This window comes from Rhinopithecus roxellana, chromosome 16 (genome assembly GCF_007565055.1).
Source record: "Rhinopithecus roxellana isolate Shanxi Qingling chromosome 16, ASM756505v1, whole genome shotgun sequence".
Lineage (NCBI taxonomy): Eukaryota > Metazoa > Chordata > Mammalia > Primates > Cercopithecidae > Rhinopithecus > Rhinopithecus roxellana.
In genome coordinates this window covers 58,035,122-58,055,669 of record NC_044564.1, presented here as the reverse complement: position 1 = coordinate 58,055,669, position 20,548 = coordinate 58,035,122, and the positions used below count along the sequence as shown (strand labels likewise).

At 43.6% G+C, this 20,548-nt stretch overlaps 1 protein-coding gene across 1 annotated transcript in view; it reads left to right on the top strand.

The window, feature by feature from the left end:
- The window catches only part of LOC104657668 (glycine dehydrogenase (decarboxylating), mitochondrial), a 71,426-nt gene that overhangs the window by 48,201 nt on the left and 2,677 nt on the right, over positions 1–20,548 (top strand). The window contains exons 9-16 of the mRNA XM_030919180.1: positions 3,051–3,156; positions 5,910–6,049; positions 7,558–7,638; positions 10,461–10,558; positions 11,060–11,144; positions 11,320–11,361; positions 12,778–12,920; positions 18,677–18,830. Coding sequence (XP_030775040.1) covers positions 3,051–3,156; positions 5,910–6,049; positions 7,558–7,638; positions 10,461–10,558; positions 11,060–11,144; positions 11,320–11,361; positions 12,778–12,920; positions 18,677–18,830 — 849 coding nt within the window. The remainder of the gene's footprint in view (positions 1–3,050; positions 3,157–5,909; positions 6,050–7,557; positions 7,639–10,460; positions 10,559–11,059; positions 11,145–11,319; positions 11,362–12,777; positions 12,921–18,676; positions 18,831–20,548) is intronic.

The window sequence follows — 20,548 nt, the reverse complement described above, 5'->3', positions numbered from 1 at the left end:
CTCAAGCGCTCCTCCTGCCTCGGTCTCCCAAAGTGTTGGGATCACTGGTGTGAGCCACTGCGTCCGGCCTTGTTGGCTTTTCTAAAGTCAGGTGTAGTAAGGAATAATTTACGTTTTATTAGTTTTTTTATTGAGATGTAACTCACCATAAGTTTCACCCATTGCAAGTATACAGCTCAATGGCTTTTATTATATTTACAAGGTTGTGCAACTATCACCATTATTTAATGTCAGAATATTTTTATTACCCCCAAAATAAATTCTAGTCCTATGAAGTAATCACTCCTCATCCCTCTCCTCTTCCTATAGCCCCTGGCAACTGCTATTCTACTTTCTGTCTCCCTGGATTTGCCTATTCTGAATATTCACATAAATGGGATCATACAACGTGTGGCCTTTTGTACCTGGCTTCTTTGGTATCAGGTTTTCAAGGTTCATCCATATTGTAGCATGAATGTGTACTTAATTCTTTTCTATGGCTGGGTAACATCCCATTGTTTGGACATGCCACATTTTGTTTATCCATTCATCAATTGGTAAACATTTGGAGTGTTTTAAATAAGCTTGCTGTGAACATTTCTGTGTAAATTTTTCTGTGGATGTAATGTTTTAGTTCTCTTGGGTATATTCCTAGCCGTGAAATTGCTGGGTCATACAACTCTACATTTAACATTTTGAGGAACTTCCAGACATTTTCCAAAGTGGCTGCATTATTTTACTTTCCTACCAGCAGCATATGAATATTCTAATTTGTCCGTATTTTCACCAGTGCTTATTACTGCCTATCCTTTGGTTATAGCCATCCTATTGGATGTGAAATGATAGTCTCATTGTGGTTTTGTTTTGTATTTCTCTAATAACTAATGATTTTGAGCATTCATTAGCTTTTGATGCTTTTAAGTACCTTAACTGTATTATTGTTATTTTATTTATTTATTTTAGAGATGGGGTCTTGCTATGTTCTTCTTGCTCATCTTGAACTCCTGGGCTAAAGTAATCCTCCCACCTTAGCCTCCTAAAGTCTTGGAATTACAGGCGGAAGCCACCGATTCAAGCCTATTGTATTTTTAAGTTTGTCCAATGTGTGGAAGAAATTGTCATTTTCTTGGTCTCTATTTTAATTTCTTGGTTCTTCTTTTGATATTCTAATGCCCTTTGAAGTTTTTAAAAAGTGGTTTTATACTTCTCATCAATGTGTTGTTCAGCCGTGTGATATAGCCTTCTGATTATGGAAGGAATGATCTCTAGATTAAAAAGAGACATGAACCAACCTCTACAATATGGTGGTGGAGGCTTCCAGGGCATTCTGTGAATGTCAGGCCTGGGTTTCTGTTCCCCAGCAACACAGCCATGAGCATTTGGGCACAGTGTGTCACAGAATCTTTACCTCAGCCTTTCCTTCTCCACAGTTGTAAAGTGCTGTGGATTTTCTGTATTTATTTCTGATTTTGTTTGTTTGTTTGTTTGTTTTAGACGAGTCTTGCTCTGTCCCCCAGGCTGGATTGCAGTGGTGTGATCTCGGCTCACTGCAAGCTCTGCTTCCCAGGTTCAAGCAATTCTCTGCTTCAGCCTCCTGAGTGGCTGGGACTACAGGCACCCGCCACCATGCCCAGCTAATTTTTTTGTATTTTTAGTAGAGATGGGGTTTCAGCATCTTGGCCAGGCTGGTCTTGAACTCCTGACCTCGTGATCCACCTGCCTCGGCCTCCCAAAGTGCTGGGAATACAAGCGTGAGCCACCGTACCCAGCCTATTTCTGATTGTTGTAAGCAGTTCACAAGAGTGTTTACACTTTGTCTAGGACTTTTAGTACAAGAAGTACAAGAACATCTATTTCTGTGTTTTCAGATGTTTCTATCTCCTCATTTACTTCATTGTCTACTGACTTCACCTTTGGAAACTTTCTTATTTTGCATTGGCTCCATAGAGATTTCCTCTAGCAGTCTAGCAGAAAAAAAGATGTACCTAACAAAATGGACTCAGTATTGAACATCAACTGTATTGTGCAGAAACAGGGTTTTGCGTTGTCAACCAGGCTGGAGTCCAGTGGCGCAATCATAGGTCACTGTAACCCCATAATCCTGGGTTCAAGTGATCCATCTCGGCTTCTGGAGTCACTGGGTCTACAATTGCACACCACACTGCTCCCAGCTGAAGTGCACATTTCCATTTTTGCCAGTCCTTTGCCAAAAATTCTCCATTCTACTGTTGGTTGGCAGAAGTTCAGCCTCTGGTGTTTTATTTAAGGTCTTAGGAGAATTTTATTCCCGAAGTTCTTCAATGTTTGAAAATTGCTTGTTCCTTTTTATTCTTGAAGAATTGCCTGATTGAGTGTAAAATTCTCAGATCTCACTTTTTCTCCCTGAGATCTTTTTTTTTTTTTTTTTTTTTTTTTTTTGAGGCGGAGTCTCGCTCTGTCGCCCGGACTGGAGTGCAGTGGCCAGATCTCAGCTCACTGCAAGCTCCGCCTCCCGGGTTTATGCCATTCTCCTGCCTCAGCCTCCCGAGTAGCTGGGACTACAGGCGCCCGCCACCTCGCCCAGCTAGTTTTTTTTGTATTTTTAGTAGAGACGGGGTTTCACCGTGTTAGCCAGGATGGTCTCGATCTCCTGACCTCGTGATCCGCCCGTCTCGGCCTCCCAAAGTGCTGGGATTACAGGCTTGAGCCACCGCGCCCGGCCTCCCTGAGATCTTTATTGCTTCACTGTCTTCCAACATTAAATATTGCTTCTCAATATCTGATGGTAGTGTGGTCTTTGCCCTTAAGGGTGACATGATTTCTTTGCATAGAAGAAGCCCTTTGTAATGGTCAAATGTGAAGGTTTAGTATAGTAATAACTCCAGGGTGTCTTGGATGCTAGTTCCCTTCAGGTAGTCAGGCAGATTATACATTAATTGTCTACAACTATCAAAGAATGTAGGAAATCTGATCATTTTGTTTTGTCCCTGTCTTCAGTTTTGGCATCCCAAGTCAGGTAATTACTCCCTCCCACTAATTGTCCTCCATCACGTGATTCTTTAAATGATTCTTTAAATGTTCTTATCTTTTAGGCCCTCTTGGCGAATATGGCTGCCATGTTTGCAATCTACCATGGTTCCCATGGGCTGGAGCATATTGCTAGGAGGGTACATAATGCCACTTTGATTTTGTCGGAAGGTGAGTTGGTAATCTGTCTATAACATTTGGGCATAATAAAATTGATAAAGTTGAGTAAGTAAAATTGGAAATATTGCATCTCCAATACTGTATGCAAAATTAAGTCAAATGAGAAACCAGGAAAAATACTTTCAACACCTATGATTGAGTATTTTGTTGTTGTTTTCTTTCTTTCTTTCTTTCTTTCTTTCTTTCTTTCTTTCTTTCTTTCTTTCTTTCTTTCTTTCTTTCTTTCTTTCTTTCTTTCTTTTCTTGCTTGCTTTTTCTTGCTTTTCTTTCCTTTTTCTTGCTTTCTTTTTTACTTGCTTGCTTGCTTTCTTGTTTTCTTTCTTTCTTTCTTTTTCTTGGTTTTCTTTCCTTTTTCTTGCTTTCTTTCTTTTTTACTTGCTTGCTTGCTTTCTTGTTTTCTTTCTTGCTTGCTTGTTTGCTTGCTTGCTTGTTTGATGGAGTCTTGCTCTGTCTGTCTCCCAGGCTGGAGTGCAGTGTCACGATCTCGGCTCACTGTAACCTCCGCCTCCCGGATTCAAGTGATTGTCCTGCCTCAGCCTCTCAGGTAACTGGGATTAAGGTACATGCCACCAAGTCTGGCTAATTTTTGTATTTTTGGTAGAGACAGGGCTTTGCCATGTTTTCCAGGCTGGTCTCGAACTCCTGACCTCAAGTGATCCATCCACCTCAGCCTCTCAAAGTGCTGGGATTACAGGTGTGAGCCACCATGCCTGGCCTAGACTGTTAACATTTTTTTCTCTTTTATTCCTGGCAAGCTGTGATATTTTTAATATATAGGACTCTTACTCTCCCACCAGCCCCAAACATATAAGAAGGATGAACACCTTAATAGAAAAATAGGCAAAAGACATTAAATGTAATTTTAAAAGAAATAAGTATACAAATAAATGGCCAATAGACATAGAATTTTAGCCTCACTATTAATGAAAGAGATATAAAATAAAGCAATAAACTAGTATTTATCCTGTTACATTGACAATCAGAAGAACGCTGCTGTGTAGTGAGTTGGACATGGTTACTCGTGTCTGTAATTTCAGCTAGTCTGGAGGCTGAGCCAGGAGAATTGCTTGAGGCCAGGAGTTCAAGACCAGCGTGGGCAAGAGTGAGACCGCATCTCTACAAAAAACAAAAATAGGCCAGGCACAGTGGCTCACATCTGTAATCCTAGCACTCTGGGAGGCTGACGCAGGTGGATCACTTGAGGTCAGGAGTTCAAAAGCAGCCTGGCCAACATAGTGAAACCCTGTCTCTACTGAAAATACAAAAATCAGCTCGGTGTGGTGGCACACACCTGTAGTCCCAGCTACTCGGGAGGCTGAGGCAGGAGAATCGCTTGAACCTGGAAGCGGAGGTTGCAGTGAGCTGAGATCACTCCACTGTACTCCATCCTGGTGGACAGATTGAGACTCCATCTCTCAAAAAACAAAAAAAAAGTGATTCAATCGTGGTGCATCTATATGTTTGACTATTATACAGCCATTAAAAATGATTTAAGATAGTAATCTATAGGAAAGCATAGATGAGACCAGGTGTGGTTGTTCACACCTATAATCCCATCATTTCCAGAGGCTGAGGTGGGAGAATTGCTTGAGTCCCAGAGTTCAAGGCCAGCCTGGGCAACATGGCAAGATCACTGTCTTCAAAAATTAAAAAAAATTATTAGCCGGGTGTGGTGGCATGAGCCCTTAATCCCAGTTACTTGGGAGGCTGAGGCAAGGGGATTGCATGAGCTTGAGCCCAGGAGTTTGAGGATGCAATCAGCTGTGATTGTACCACTGCATTTCACCCGGGACAACAGAGTGAGACCCTATCTCTAAAAAAAAAAAAAAAAAAAAAAAAAAAAAGGCCGGGCGCGGTGGCTCATGCCTGTAATCCTGGCACTTTGGGAGGCTGAGGCAGGCAGATCATGAGGTCAGGAGATCGAGACCATCCTGGCCAACACGGAGAAACCCCGTCTCTACTAAAAAAATTAGCTGGGCATAGTGACGGGCGCCAGTAGTCCCAGCTACTCGGGAGGCTGAGGCAGGAGAATGGCATGAACCCAGGCGGCGGGGCTTGCAGTGAGCTGAGATCATGCCACTGCACTCCAGCCTGGGCGAAAGAGCGAGACAAAAAAAAGGAAAAAAAAAAAGGAAAAAAGGATATATATATCTGATATTACCTGCTCCCCCATTTCTTGAGAAATAATACACCAAAATGTAAGCAGTAATGCAATGGTATGGTGATTTTCCTTACTCTTTAATGTGTATTTCGTAATTTTCTACAGCGTAATAATAAACATGTTTAGTTTTTTTTTTTTTTTTTTTTTGAGACGGAGTCTTGCTCTGTCGCCCAGGCTGGAGTGCAGTGGCCAGATCTCAGCTCACTGCAAGCTCCCCCTCCCGGGTTCACGCCATTCTCCTGCCTCAGCCTCCCGAGTAGCTAGGACTACAGGCCCCCGCCACCTCGCCCGGCTAGTTTTTTTTTTGGTATTTTTAGTAGAGATGGGGTTTCACCATGTTAGCCAGGATGGTCTTGATCTCCTGACCTCGTGATCCGCCCGTCTCGGCCTCCCAAAGTGCTAGGATTACAGGCTTGAGCCACCGCGCCCGGCCACATGTTTAGTTTTTTAAAAAGCAGTCACCAAAGCACTCCCCAGGACCAGCAAGAGTCTAGTAGAATTTATCTCTATTATTCTGTGACATGTCAATGGCTGAGGAGCAGGTTTCTATATCAGAGATTGGGGGTTCTCCTATCTTGCGTAGGTCTCAAGCGAGCAGGGCATCAACTCCAGCATGACCTGTTCTTTGATACCTTGAAGATTCAGTGTGGCTGCTCAGTGAAGGAGGTCTTGGGCAGGGCTGCTCAGCGGCAGATCAATTTTCGGCTCTTTGAGGATGGCACGGTAAGTCAAATTATCAGTATTTTTACCAGTTTTTCAAATTTTCACATCCCTTCTCATTAAAAGCTTTTCTCTTTGTTTTTAAAAAATCAAAAGTAAAACTTTAGGCACAGTCTATTTTTTCATGAACAAGTGTTATTTACAATATGCAATACTGTGATCTTTTCAGTAAAGGATCATTCACCCTTTGCTTTCTTTTAGACTTTGTGTTTTCATATGTGGGACTGAAATGCACATATTTTGCTTATAATTGAAGGGGTGGCCTGCCCCTCCACACCTGTGGGTGTTTCTCGTTAGGTGGAAGGAGAGACTTGAGAAAAGAAATGAGACACAGACAAATAAAGAGAAAGAAAAAGTGGGCCCAGGGGACCCACGCCGGCACCGGTCTCTGAGTTCCCTCAGTATTTATTGATCATTATCTTTACCATCTTAAAAAAGGGAAGTGGCAGGATAATAGGATCATCTTAGGGAGAAGGTCAGCAGTAAGACATATGAATAAAGATCTCTGTGACATGAATGAGTTTAAGGAAAAGTGCTTTGCCTTGATATACATATGCAAACATCTCCATAAACCTTTTTAGTGCATAAAGAGCAGCATTGCACCAGCAAGTCCCACCTTTCACCCTAAGGCGGTTTTCTCCCATCTTAGTAAATAGAACATACAATCGGGTTTTACACTGAGATGTTCCATTGCCCAGGGACAGGCAGGAGACAGATGCTTTTCTCTATCTCAACTGCCAAGAGGCCTTCTTTCCTCTACACTAGTCTTTCTCAGCACAGACCCTTCACGGGTGTCAGGCTGGTGGACGATCAGGTCTTTCCCTTCCCACGAGGCCATATTTCAGACTATCACATAGGGAGAAACCTTGGACAATACCTGGCTTTCCTAGGCAGAGGTCCCTGCGACCTTTGGCAGTGTATGTGTCCCTGGGTACTTGAAATTAAGAGAATGGTGATGACTTTTCACAAGCATACTGCCTTCAGGCCCTTGTTTAACAAAACACACCCTGCATAGCCCCAAATCCTTTAAACCTTGAGTCACCACAGCACACGTCTCTTGCAAGGACAAGGTTGGGGGTAGGGTCACAGATTAATAGCATCTCAAATACAGAACAAAATGGAGTCTCTTATGTCTACTTCTTTCTATATAGACACAGTAACAGTCTGATCTCGCTTTCTTTTCCCCACAATAATACTCCTCTCTTCACAGTATGACTGACTTTAAGATAAAGACTCTGATAACTGATATGGTAAAGTAGGTTAAGGGAAGAAAAGATAAGCATGTCTAGCTTCAAAAGGAGTGTCCTGAAGCCATGGAATGTTAGAGTTCAGAGGTGGCTGGCAAAACACGAAGCCTTGGGAAGCCTAGGACTGGTCTAGCCACCTTCCTCTAAGCCTTAGCTTGGATATAATTGTACCCTGATATTTCTCCCCTTTGACCTCTCTTGGGATTCCTCCAGTGATCTTGGAGTTTAGAGTTGATGTTTTCCATTTTGTTTTTGTTTCTGTAGCTTGGTATTTCTCTTGATGAAACAGTCAATGAAAAAGATCTGGACGATTTGTTGTGGATCTTTGGTTGTGAGTCATCGGCAGTAAGTAAAATAAAAGCATGCATTCCCCGTCATAGTTATTAGAGGTGGTAGCAAAGGTAGCTTTTCCCCTGAGTGTGAGGGAGAAGGGGCCCAAGTGTGACACTGGTAGCTTGTTAAAATTATTCCACTGACTGTCGCTTGCTGGTCACTGCTGACAGCTGGAGGTCACTGCTGTAGGGCTTCAGCCAGTATTATGCAGCCAGGCTAGTTGTAAAGATTGTTAATGGTGTTTCTTTCATTGAATGTGCTTCTAGGCTGGGTACGGTGGCTCACATCTGTAATCCTAGCACTTTGGGAGATCAAGGGGGGATGGATCACCTGAGGTCAGGAGTTCGAGACCAGCCTGACAAACATGGAGAAACCCTGTCTCTACTAAAAATACAAAATTATCCAGGCGTGGTGGTGCATACCTGTAATCCCAGCTACTCAGGAGGCTGAGGCGGGAGAATCACTTGAACCTGGGAGGTGGAGGTTGCAGGGAGCTGAGATTGCACCATTGCACTCTAGCCTGGGCAACAAGAGCAAAACTCCATCTCAGAAAAAAAAAGAAAAAAGAAAGAAACTGCCTCTAATATAAAGATGCAAGACATTGGTATCTTGGTTATGTCATTCATTGGAAAACTATGATCTTCATTTAATACATATTTATTGAGGACCCAATATGTGTCAGGTGCTATGCTAGGCCCTGAGGACACAGTGGTGAATTAGACATGCTTCTTGTCCTCATGGAGCTTACAGTTTATTAGGGATTCAGACAAGCTTAAGATTAGAATCCAGGTGGGTGATGTGTGAAGATGTTCTGGGAGCTCACAGGATGAGCTCCTTACCAACAAGATGAGCAGGAGTTATCTAGACCAAGATGGCACAATAGAGGGAAAGGAAGATGGGGTCCCAGTGTTCTAGACACTGGAGAAAGCAGTCACAAAGGCTGGGAGAGTGAGTACATGAAAGTTATAAGCAGTTCAGTGTAAGGAGTTGCTTTCTAAAATATGAAGAAGCAGGGACAAGCAAGAGAAGGGTTACTATTCCATGGGATGAGAGTGAAAGCAGACAGTAGCTACCTAGACCTATGGCAAGGTGTTAATCACGACAGCCTACACTGCCTGGTGTGTATTAATCACTAAGTAAATATGTGTTAAATGGATAGATGAAAGGAAGTAGAAAGACCTTGCAGAGTGCTGGGTGGTGCTGTCTTGCTTATCTGTGCCCTCTTTGAGAGAGGGCTTCAAAGGGTTAAAACAGATAACATTCATAAATCATCAAAGAAGCATCACAGTGTTCTCTTTTAAAGCTCAATTAATAAACAGGACTGAGTGAGCTCCTTCTGTGTAGAATTCTGCACTACATTTAATCGGTGGTTAAATTTGGTTCATGCATTTCAGAAATGTTTCTGGAGCATCACTAAGGGGTCAAGAGGGCCATTGTTTTAGTTCATTTGCATTGGAGTACCTGAGGCTAAGTAATTTATAAATAAAAGAGGTTTATTTGGCTCATGGTTCTGCAGGGTGTGCTGTGCAAGAAGCATCTGTTTCTGGTGAGGGTTTCAGGAAGCTTCCTCTCGTGGAAGAAGGGGAAGGGGAGCAGGTGAAAGAAAAAGGAAAAGAGAGAGGAGGGAGGTGCCAGGCTCTTTTTAGCAATCATTTCTCATCAGTTCTCATGGGCACTAGTAGAGTGAGAACTCACTCATTATTGTGAAGACAGCACCAAGCCCATCTTCAACATTGGGGATCACATTTCACCCTGAGATCTGGAGGGGACAAGTATTCAATCTGTATTAGTCATATTACTAGCCTGGCAAGGAATGAGGATCAAGCCATGTATTAATTATATATTCTGGATATTCAACCCTTATCAGATATATGACTTACATATATTTTCTTCCATTCTGTGGGTAGTCTCTTAACTTTCTTGATAATGTTCCTTGATGTACACACATTTCAAATTTTATAGAAAGTCAATTTATCTAATTTTTTTGTATGTTTATTGTTTATTCCTTTGGTGTCAATTTAAGAAACCATTGCCAGATCCAAGGTCATGCAGATTAGCACCTGTATTTTCTTTTTTTTGAGTTGGAGTCTTGCTATATTGCCCAGGCTGGAGTGCAGCGGCTTGATCTCAGCTCATTGCAAGCTCCGCCTCTCAGGTTCACACCATTCTCCTACCTCAGCCTCCCAAGTAGCTGGGACTACAGGCGCCTGCCAACAAGCCCAGCTAATTTTTTTGTATTTTTAGTAAAGATGGGGTTTCACCATGTTAGCCAGGATGGTCTTGATCTCCTGACCTCATGATCTGCCTGCCTCGGCCTCCCAAAGTGCTAGGATTACAGGCGTGAGCCACCGCACCTGGCCTATTTTCTTCTAAGCTTCAGTAGTTTTAGCTTTTAAATTTACATCTTTGGCCAGGCACAGTGGCCCATGACTGTATTCCCAGCACTTTGGGAAGCCAAGGCAGGCAGATTGCTTGAGCCAGGAGTTCGTGACCAGCCTGGACAGCATGGTGAAGCCTTGTCTCTAGAAAAATACAAAAATCAGCCAGGTGTGGTGGCATGCACCTGTAGCCCCAGCTACTCAGGAGACTGAGGTAGGAGGATCGAGCCCAGTAGGGCCGAGGCTACAGTGAGTTGAGATTGTGCCACTGCACTCCAGCCTGGGTGCTAGAGCAAGACCCTGACTCAAAAAAAATAATAATAAGTAGATAAATGAGTACAATTATATATTTGATCCATTTTGAATGCTTTGTGGCCCAGCCACCCAGAAGCCTGGATGTCCACATGTGGCTCCAGGCACAGCTCTGGCCCTGTCATCTCTGTGTTTCTCCTTCAGGAACTGGTTGCTGAAAGCATGGGAGAGGAGTGTAGAGGTATTCCAGGTTCCATGTTCAAGAGGACCAGCCCGTTCCTCACCCATCAAGTGTTCAACAGGTTTGTGTGTCTTGTGTGACTTCTGCGTTTTGTGCTTTGGCAATCAGCTAGGGAGCTCGGCAGAGTGTTGCTGCTGACTTCGCCTGCTGTGGCCTGGTTATTGTGGCTCAGCCGTGGCTCACAAGTATCTCATCCTCGTAAGGATCCCGTTCCTGACTTGGGAAAAGCACACTTTGTTTCCTGGTGGCTCTGCTCCCTTGGCACAGTCAAGAAGCAGGGATGTGGGATGAATAATTGCCAGGCTGAAGTTCATTCCCAAGAGCCCTATATCCTCTTCTTCCCAACCTTCAACTCATACCCACAGTCAGCTTATTGTCCAAGGCATCCTCTGAGGTTTGTGGGGGTCTGTGCCCTTCTCTCTGAGTGTAGTTGACATATTATCCATGGCCAAAATTGATCTGCATTTTGAAGGTAGATTTTGGTGTGTCTTATATTTCAGGAGGATGTGCATGGACTCATATCTACTTTTGGGGCCCCTAATTCTATGTTTTGTGTTCACAGTTACCACTCTGAAACAAATATTGTCCGGTATATGAAGAAACTGGAAAATAAAGACATTTCCCTTGTTCACAGCATGATTCCACTGGTAGTTATTTGTGGCCTTTTTTCTCATTTCCAAGCTACCCCAATCCCACCTCTCTTGGTCCTGCCTAATATGCTCCAAGAGCAACAAAGGGGTGGCCATGCTGGGAGAATGGAGGGTTGATTGATGGACTATAGAAAATCACTAATGTGATACATTTTGGATGTGCTTCTTAAAGGGATCCTGCACCATGAAACTGAACAGTTCGTCTGAACTCGCAGTAAGTAGCTCACTTCTATAAGTGGATACTCAGCAAGGGGCAGTGTTCTGGCTTCCACCTAAGCCCAGAACTAGTGAAATCTACTGGGAGTGTGATTCTGTGATTGAAGAACTATTTTAATAATTCTTCACCTTGCTATTCACCAATCTTGGGAGAATCCCTGTATTTCTCACTTCATCATTTAAATGTATGAGTAAACTTATTTTTTTAATACTTTTTTTTTTTTTTTGAGGCGGAGTCTCGCTCTGTCTCCCAGGCTGGAGTGCAGTGGCGCGATCTTGGCTCACTGCAAGCTCCGCCTCCCGGGTTCCCGCCATTCTCCTGCCTCAGCCTCCTGAGTAGCTGGGACTACAGGCGCCTGCCACCTCGCCCGGCTAATTTTTTGTATTTTTAGTAGAGATGGGGTTTCACCGTGTTAGCTAGGATAGTCTCGATCTCCTGACCTTGTGATCCGCCCACCTCGGCCTCCCAAAGTGCTGGGATTACAAGCGTAAGCCACCTCACCAGGCCTTTTTAAATAAAATTAATTAAATATATATGGTATTTATGCCTTTCTATCCTATCCCTCACCCACCCCCACCCGCTTTAAACCTGTCATATTAAAAGCTTTTTGAAAAAAATTGTTTATAGTTCTAAATCTCAGGTAGAATTAAGAACCTTAAGCCTTCTTTCTAGGGATCCATTCCTGTATCAGAAAGATAGGGGTTCAAGTCAACAGAAGATTTGTGCAACTTGCTGTTGTGGTTGGCAAGTATCTCTACTAGGCCAGGATCCATTTTAGCAAAGCTTTTTTTTTTTCCTTTCATTTCTTACGTTTATTCTGATGTGACAAATCATATCAGACAAAAGAAATCATTTTATATCGTGATAAGATTTCCCTCTCCACTTTAAAAAAAAAAATAGAATCAGGGTCATGCTATGTTGGCCAGTCTGATCTCAGACTCCTGGCCTCAAGCAGTCCTCCCACCTCGGCCTCCCAAAGTTCTGGAATTATAGGTGTGAACCACTGCGACTGGCCTACCCATTTACTTTTGTGTTTGTTTCTTGTTCCACTTAGTGAAGAAAGAGAACAATATATTGCTATGTAAGAGTTTGTGCCAAGCATATCTGAAGCAACCCATTGTGTTTCATGGAAAGAAATCTATTTGGGGGGCTTTTTTTTCCCTGAAAAGCTAGCAAAACATTGCATTTTGTATAAGTTCCCTTTCTGGGCAACTATGTCCCACTTTTAAATGAAGACAGTAATGGTACTTACCTTATAAGGTTGTGGTGGAACTTAAATAAATTAACATATGTATAGCGTTTACAACAATGCCTGGCACATAGCTTTTCTCATCATCATCATTATTATTAAAGTTATGATTGCTATTGCTATTATCATATGTATATATGCGTTTTTGTTTTCTGTCTTTTCAGCCTATCACATGGAAAGAATTTGCAAACGTCCACCCCTTTGTGCCTCTGGACCAAGCTCAAGGATATCAGCAGCTTTTCCGAGAGCTTGAGAAGGATTTGTGTGAACTCACAGGTTATGACCAGATCTGTTTCCAGCCAAACAGGTAAGGGCATTTCTTTTCTTGTTGTTTCAGCAACCTATTGTTTTATAGCATACACCCCAAAACTTAAAGGCTTAGAACAACAACTTGTTATTTATGTTATTCTATGACTTGCTAGACAGTTCCACTCCACTGGGGAGGGCATGGCTAGAAGGTGCACCATGTTCTCCCTCACATAGCTGGTGAGGAGCTGTGGGCTGGGAGTGCATTTGAGGATGTTCACTAGGGCCTTGGTTTTTCTCCATATGGGGCTCTCCTTGTAGTTCCTTGAGCTTCCTTGTTCCTTACAGCACAATGTCAGGGTTCAAAATGCGTGTTCCCAGATGAAGCATGCAGAAGCTGCGAATCTCTAATGGCCCAACCTCCTAAGTTACACTGCATTCTTTCCAGATTAGTCTATCTATTAAAGCAAGTCACAGGGCGAGCCCAGATTGAATCAGGGAGGGGCAACACCTGGGTGTGAATGTTGGGAGATGTGGTTCATTGTGGGCTGTCTTTGGAAGCTAGCTTACTACACCTGTCAGTGACACAGCATAAGAAGAAGAATCAAGCACACATGCTGAATTCCAACAAGTGTCTCAGTTTAGCAGGGGCAGGAGAACCTGGATCCTGCTTTGGTAATGTCACTAACTTTGAAAGGTCCTGTCTCCTCTTTCAGCCTCAATTTCTTTGTAAAGGAAAGACTTTGAAGAAGAACAGTGATTTTCAAAAGCAACAGCCTCCAGCAAAATCTCCTGGACACTTGTTAAAAGTACAAATTCCAGGCCCCACTCCAGACGTACTGATCATAACCTCCAGGGGTTGAGACTAAGAATCTTTATTTTTATTTTTTATTTATTTATTTATTTTGACACGGAGTCTTGCTGTGTCGCCCAGGCTGGAGTGCAGTGGTGCGATCTCGGCTCACTGCAAGCTCCGCCTCCCGGGTTCACGCCATTCTCCCGCCTCAGCCTCCGAGTAGCTGGGACTACAGGCGCCCGCCACCACGCCCGGCTAGTTTTTTTTTTTTTTTTTTTTTGTATTTTTAGTAGAGACGGGGTTTCACCATGTTAGCCAGGATGGTCTTGATCTCCTGACCTCGTGATCCACCCGCCTTGGCCTCCCAAAGTGCTGGGATTACAGGGTTGAGCCACTGCGCCCGGCCCTTTATTTTTATTTTTAAATTTATTTTTATTTTTATTCATTTATTTATTTTTTGAGATGGGGTTTTGCTCTTGTTGCCCAGGTTGGAGTAAAATGGCATGATCTCGGCTCACCGCAACCTCTGCCTCCCGCATTCAAACGATTCTCCTGCCTCAGCCTCCCAAGTAGCTGGGATTACAGGCATGCGCCCCCACACCCAGCTAACTTTGCATTTTTGGTAGAAATGGGGTTTCTCCATGTTGGTCAGGCTGGTCTCTAACTCTTGACCTCAGGTGATGTGCCTGGCTTGGCCTCCCAAAGTGTTGGGATTACAGGCATGAGCTACCACGCCTGGCCTAGAATCTTTATTTTTAAGACAAAACCAAGTGATTCTAATACCCGGTCAATTTGGAATCCCCTGGATTTGTGGTCTTTCTGCCTTCATGATGATAGATGACAGATAGACAGATGATAGATTGATAGATACATAGATAGATGAATAATAGATGGGCAGGAAACATATTATCAGTGTGTGAGTTTGCATGTTAGAACATCTTCAGAAAATGAGTTATGGTATCTGCCCCTAGGTTCTCCACCTCCTACTGCTCAAAGTGTAGTTCTCTACCAGCAGCCTCAGAGTTGATCCCTCTGGGAGCTGGTTAGTAACACAAAATTTCTGTTTCAAGATGCCGTTCCTCCTGTTTTGTAACATAGACTACACAGCAAAGCCATGTACTTTGTAAAAACAATACACCCTATAAAATACAAACCCTTTGGGAAGAGGGTATGTAGCAATGAAAGGATACAGTGCTCTCAATTGTGTCTTAAAGTCTCACTTCATAAATAGGTAGGAGCTGATAGCATGAAAGTCAAGCTTTAGTATACCTTCATTAGAACTTCATGACTCGTTTTTGTTTTGTTTTAAGAGAGGAACCTCAGTGAATTCTTAACCTTGAGGCAATGATAGTTGTTAAATGTTGAAAATTAAGAAATTTCGCCCTCTAGTGACGGAATATAATCACATCTTCACTGTCATTTTGGAGAGTGTTTTTTCAAGACTATTTTAATTCTGGTTATTAGCTCTTGCAGTAAATTGTGATTCCAGCCAGGCTCCCAGAAGACTGACCTAAGAATCAGGAAATTTGTCTTTTTAAAGCAGTGGTTTACAACCTTGGCTAGGAATTACATCCCATGGTGACTTTATAACATTCCTGATGCCCGTATCACAATCTCAGATTGAATCATAATCTCAGTGGAAAATGACTGGGGTGATGGAAGGGACCCAGGTGTGAGTATTTCTTTACAGTTCCCTACATGATTCCAACTTGCAGCCAAGGTTGAGAACTAGTGTCTCCGTTGCTTTTCCTTATACACCTGGTGTTCTTTCTTTGTCCTAATTTTTCTCATTTGTATGATGGACAGTGAGACTCCATACCCTATCCCAGTCTTGCAGAGGGCAAGAGATCTTTATCACAATGTCATTCCTGGTAATGATGTCTTCTCCGGTTCCTAAGATTCCCAGCTATAACATCCATTCCCAAGAGCTGATTTGAGCATGGCAGGGGCTTTGCATAAGGTTTAGGCTTAGATGAAGGAATGAAGGATGTCTCTGGTCATCAGCAGAAGCTGCTGTGACAGATGGGAAAATGCCTTATTCTTTGTTGAGAAAGTACAAGGGCCATTCTTCTAGTGAGTAAAAGCAATTTGGTGTCTTAATTTGCAGAAAAAAAAGAAGGGATACACCACCTATTCCATATATAAGTGATTTCTTTTTGACCGTGTTTCAACTCCTATTTTGGCTTATTTGTGCTAATCGCTGCACAAGTGGATGACAAGTTCCTTGTCTTATAATTATTCTGTGTCTACAACAGGGCTTATATGTTGGCTAGTTTGTCATGATGTACTGCTGGCTGGAGTCCAGTGAAGTCTCGGGGACCTATATGCACTTCACGTTTTTTGTAAGAAGAAACACAGGCTTCTTCACTACTCTGCACAGAGTAAGACTTTCTAATACCATGTCAGCCACTGACGTTATACTCAAAATAGCAGGCGCAGTCACAGGTATCATCAAGGAACCATTTCCTGGTAATTTCATTTATACCTGACTAATTAGAGTCAGTCAGTGTGTCTGTAGAGTTCTGTAGTCACAAAAAGTTTTGGATTTGAATGTTTCCTTTCCTTTTCATTATTGTGCGATATTTCAGATGTAAGCATGATGTACTTTTAGGAGGTGGCCTTACTAGTATTTCACAACTCTAAAGTATTTTTTATTGTGGTAAAATATACATAACACAAAATTTACTGTTTCAAGTATTTTTAAGTGTACAGAGGCATTAAGTATATTCACATTGTTGTGCAACCATCACCATTATCCATCTGAGAGCTTTTTAATTTTCTCAAATTCAAGCTCAGAACCTGTTAAACAGTAACTCTTCGTTTCCTCTTTCCCCTTTTACCTGGCCCCTGGCGGCCACCATTCTACTTTCTGCCTCCATGAATTTGACTACTTTAGGAATCTCATATAACTGGATCATACAATATTTGTCCTTTTTTGTCTGGCTTATTTTAGCATAATGTCTTCAAGGTTCATCAATGTTGTGACGTGTGTCAGAGTTTACTTCCTTTTTTCTTTTTTTCAGATAGGGTCTCATTCTTTTGCCCAGGCTGGAGTGCAGTAGCAGGATCTTGGCTCACTGCAACCTTGGCCTCCCAGGCTCAAGCGATCTTCCTGCCTCACTTAGCTTCCTCCCACTTAGCTGGGACTACCGGCACGCACCATTATGACTGGCTATTTTTAAACATTTTTGTAGAGACAGGGGTCTCGCTATGTTGCCCAGGCTGGTCTGGAACTCCTGACCTGAAGTGATCCTCCTGCCTTGGCCTCCCAAAGTCCTGGGATTACAAGCATGATCTCCTGCGCCTGGCCTACTTCCTTTTAAGGCGGAATATTTCATTGCATATATATAGCACATTTTGTTTATCCATTTATCCATCGAGGGACACTAGGGTTGTTCCATCCTTTCGGCTGTAGTGAATAATGCCACTTTACATTGATGTGCAAGTATCTAGTTGAGGCCCTGCTTTCTGCTTTTGTTTTGGTGTATATCCAGAAGTGGATTGCTGGATATAGGGCAATTGTATGTTTAATTTTTTGAGGAATAGCCATTCCCACCAGCAGTGCACAAAGGTTCTGATTTCTCCATATCCCCCACCAACATTTGTTATTTTCTGTTTCTTCAAGTAATAGCAATTGTGAGAGGTGTAAAGTGGTATCTCATTGTGGTTTTGATGGCCATTTCCCCAATGATCAGCGATGTTGAGCATCTTTTCATATGCTTACCATGCATTTGTACATCTTCTGCGGAGAAATGTGTATTCAAGTCCTTTGCCCTTTTAAAAATTGGGTTTCTTAGGAGATTTGTTGTTGAGTTATAGCAGTTCTTTGTATCTTTTTTTTTTTTTTTTTTTTTTTTTTTGAGGTGGAGTCCCGCTCTGTTGCCCAGGCTGAAGCACAGTGGCACCATCTCGGCTCACTGGAACCTCCACCTCCCAGGTTCAAGCAATTCCCGTGCCTCAGCCTCCCGAGTAGGGACTACAAGCGCCTACCCCCATGGCCAGCGAATTTTTTTGTATTTTCAGTAGAGACAGGGTTTTGCCATGTTGGCCATGCTGGTCTCAAACTCCTGATCTCAGGTGGTCCGCCCATCTCATCCTCCCAAAGTGCCGGGATTACAGGTGTGAGACACCATGCCTGGCTTTTTTGTTTTTGTTTTTGTTGAGACGGAGTCTCGCTCTGTCGCCCAGGCTGGAGTGCAGTGGCCGGATCTCAGCTCACTGCAAGCTCCGCCTCCCGGGTTCACACCATTCTCCTGCCTCAGCCTCCCAAGTAGCTGGGACTACAGGCACCCGCCACCTCACCCGGCTAGTTTTTTTTGTATTTTTTTTAGTAGAGACGGGGTTTCACCGGGTTAGCCAGGATGGTCTCGATCTCTTGACCTTGTGATCCGCCCGTCTCGGCCTCCCAAAGTGGCAGGATTACAGGCTTGAGCCACCGTGCCCGGCCTTTTTTTTTTTTTTTTTTTTTGAGACGAAGTCTTGCTCTGTCGCCCAGGCTGGAGTACAGTGGGGTGATCTTGGCTCACTGCAACCTCTGCCTCCCAGGTTCAAACAATTCTCCTGCCTCAGCCTCCCAAGTAGCTGGGATTACAGGTGCCCGCTACCACGCCTGACTAGTTTTTGTATTTTTAGTAGAGATGGGGTTTCACTATGTTGGCCAGGCTGGTCTCAAACTCCTGATCTCAGGTGATCCTCCCGCCTCGGCCTCCCAAAGTGCTGGGATTACAGACATGAGCACCATGCCCAGCCTATGTATTCTTAATTCCTTATCAGATATATGATTTACAAATATCACCTCTCATTCCATGAATTTCCTTTTCACTGTTTTTTGATGCACAAAGGCAACTCTAAATATACAATAAACATAAAGGATTTGCACCTTATCTAGCACAATGTCTGTGGCCTTCTCTGGTAAATATTATCTTTTGGTCAACCCAGATAGTCTAACATTTACCCACTCTTAGTCCTTTTTATTTACATTTTCATTCCTACTATTCATGATCTACCATGGTGCAATTTAGATTTATATTCTGTATTATCTGCATTGACCTGACCCATGAAAGAGACATAGACCCTGACTGGAGAGAAGGGCCCTGCACTGAAAATGCTGTTATTGACCCAGATGCCAGTTGGCCCCGAATGCTGGTAACTGTCAGAGATGCCACTATGCCTCTGGTATGTTGTGTCTTATTTGGGGTTTCCCAAAATCAGACCCTGAAACAGGGACTTCAGTACAAGAATTTTATCTGGTTGCTGATCCCAGAAAGCACAGTGGAGAAGTACAGAGGTGAGACAGGGAAGTGAGGACATCTGGAAAAGGTTGTATTAGTGACCAGGTTATCACCATCACTGTGTGGGGTTCTAGAGCTAGGTCCCACTGGGGACACTGTGGGAGACTGGATGGAACATGCCTTTGATTTGTCCCAGTGAAGAGCTGAGGAAGCCAGAATATTTACCAACTGCTCCTTCATTGCCCAGGAAGGACTGAGAGGCTGGAGTCAGCAATACTTGTTCTTCATTTGTTGAGGGCCTCTCCCCGGAGGCCTTAACCCCTCAATACTTGAGGCTTGGTAGTTATGGCCTGTCTTTTAACCAAGCACATGCCTGGCAGAGAATGTCCTCAGGTGGAGAGACACAGATGCTTGAGTTCAGATACAGTCATTTCATATCAGAACTGTCCACAGAAGCTGGAAGTGAGTTTCAGGATGAAACAAAGACCTCTGAGCAGGACAATGATCCTGTCTGCTACAGGTTGCCTATAGTAGGCATGGCTTTTGGCAAATGGATAATAAGTATTATATAACTAGATTAAGGAAGGAGAAGAGATGCTAGTGCCTTTCAGGGGAAGATGGCAGCCTGAATGGGTCCTGAATGGAGAAGTGGACTGACAGGAGGTAGGATCAGGAAGTGTTATTGAGCAAATGGGCTTGCTGCCTGATGTGCACAGAAGCCAATAACTATGGCACCAGCTTTTGAGAAAAGAAGGGCTTTATTTATTGCAAAACCAGCCCGCAAGGAGACAGGAGTCAGCTGAAATTTCTCTCCCCAATTTGGGGTCTGGGGCAGGTTTTAAGGGATCAGAAGGCAGGGGAAGGAATTTGGGAATGCTGGCTTGGCAAGGTCTAATTAGAGTGCTTCAGATTTGACAGCTTACGGTAAGGTATGCCGAGTCCTACATCTTCCAGGTCTGTAGACCCCTCACTTCTGAAGAAGCTCTGGCATGCAGGGTCTGGTTCTGTTCCAGTCTTGTTGGTTCCAAGGGGAGGAATCCCTGGTTCTTGGTGTTGTTAGAAGTCAAAGCTTTTTCTATTGCACATGCCCAGGCTACATGACTTGCAGCTGTGGACCCTGTTATAAGGTAACTCAACATTTTGTTATCAACAGAATAGGCCCAGTGTGGGCTGGTCCTGTGATTATAGAAGCAGAGAGCCTGCAGGAGTCAGGGAGCCCTAAGGTGAGGGCAGGAGTTCTTTGGGGCCTGAAGAGAACTTGGCTTATGGAGATCCACAAACCCTGAGAGGAAAGGCAGTTGTCTGAAGGAATGTTCCTGGGTTGAAGGTCTCTGGCCCTCAGAGTACTTCAGGGGGAAGGAAGAGTGGGGCCAGGTCTTCCGTAGTTCTGAGACTGTGGATTCTAGCCTTTGTAGGTGAGGAGATTCTCCCAGTGATGCTCCCATAGCCCCCAACAGAGGACTGACAGCTTGCAGACTGGTTCTGCTGCTTCAGATACTGCAACAACCTGAACTCAGCCCTAAGGGTGAATGGAGCCATAGCCAGCAAAGGGAAAATAGCTGCGCACCTCAGTGGACCCAGTAACAGAGAGGAATCACAGGGAGAGTGCTCAGAACAGGTTGCCCGGGCAGCCAGCACTGTAGGCACTGGCATGAGGCAAAG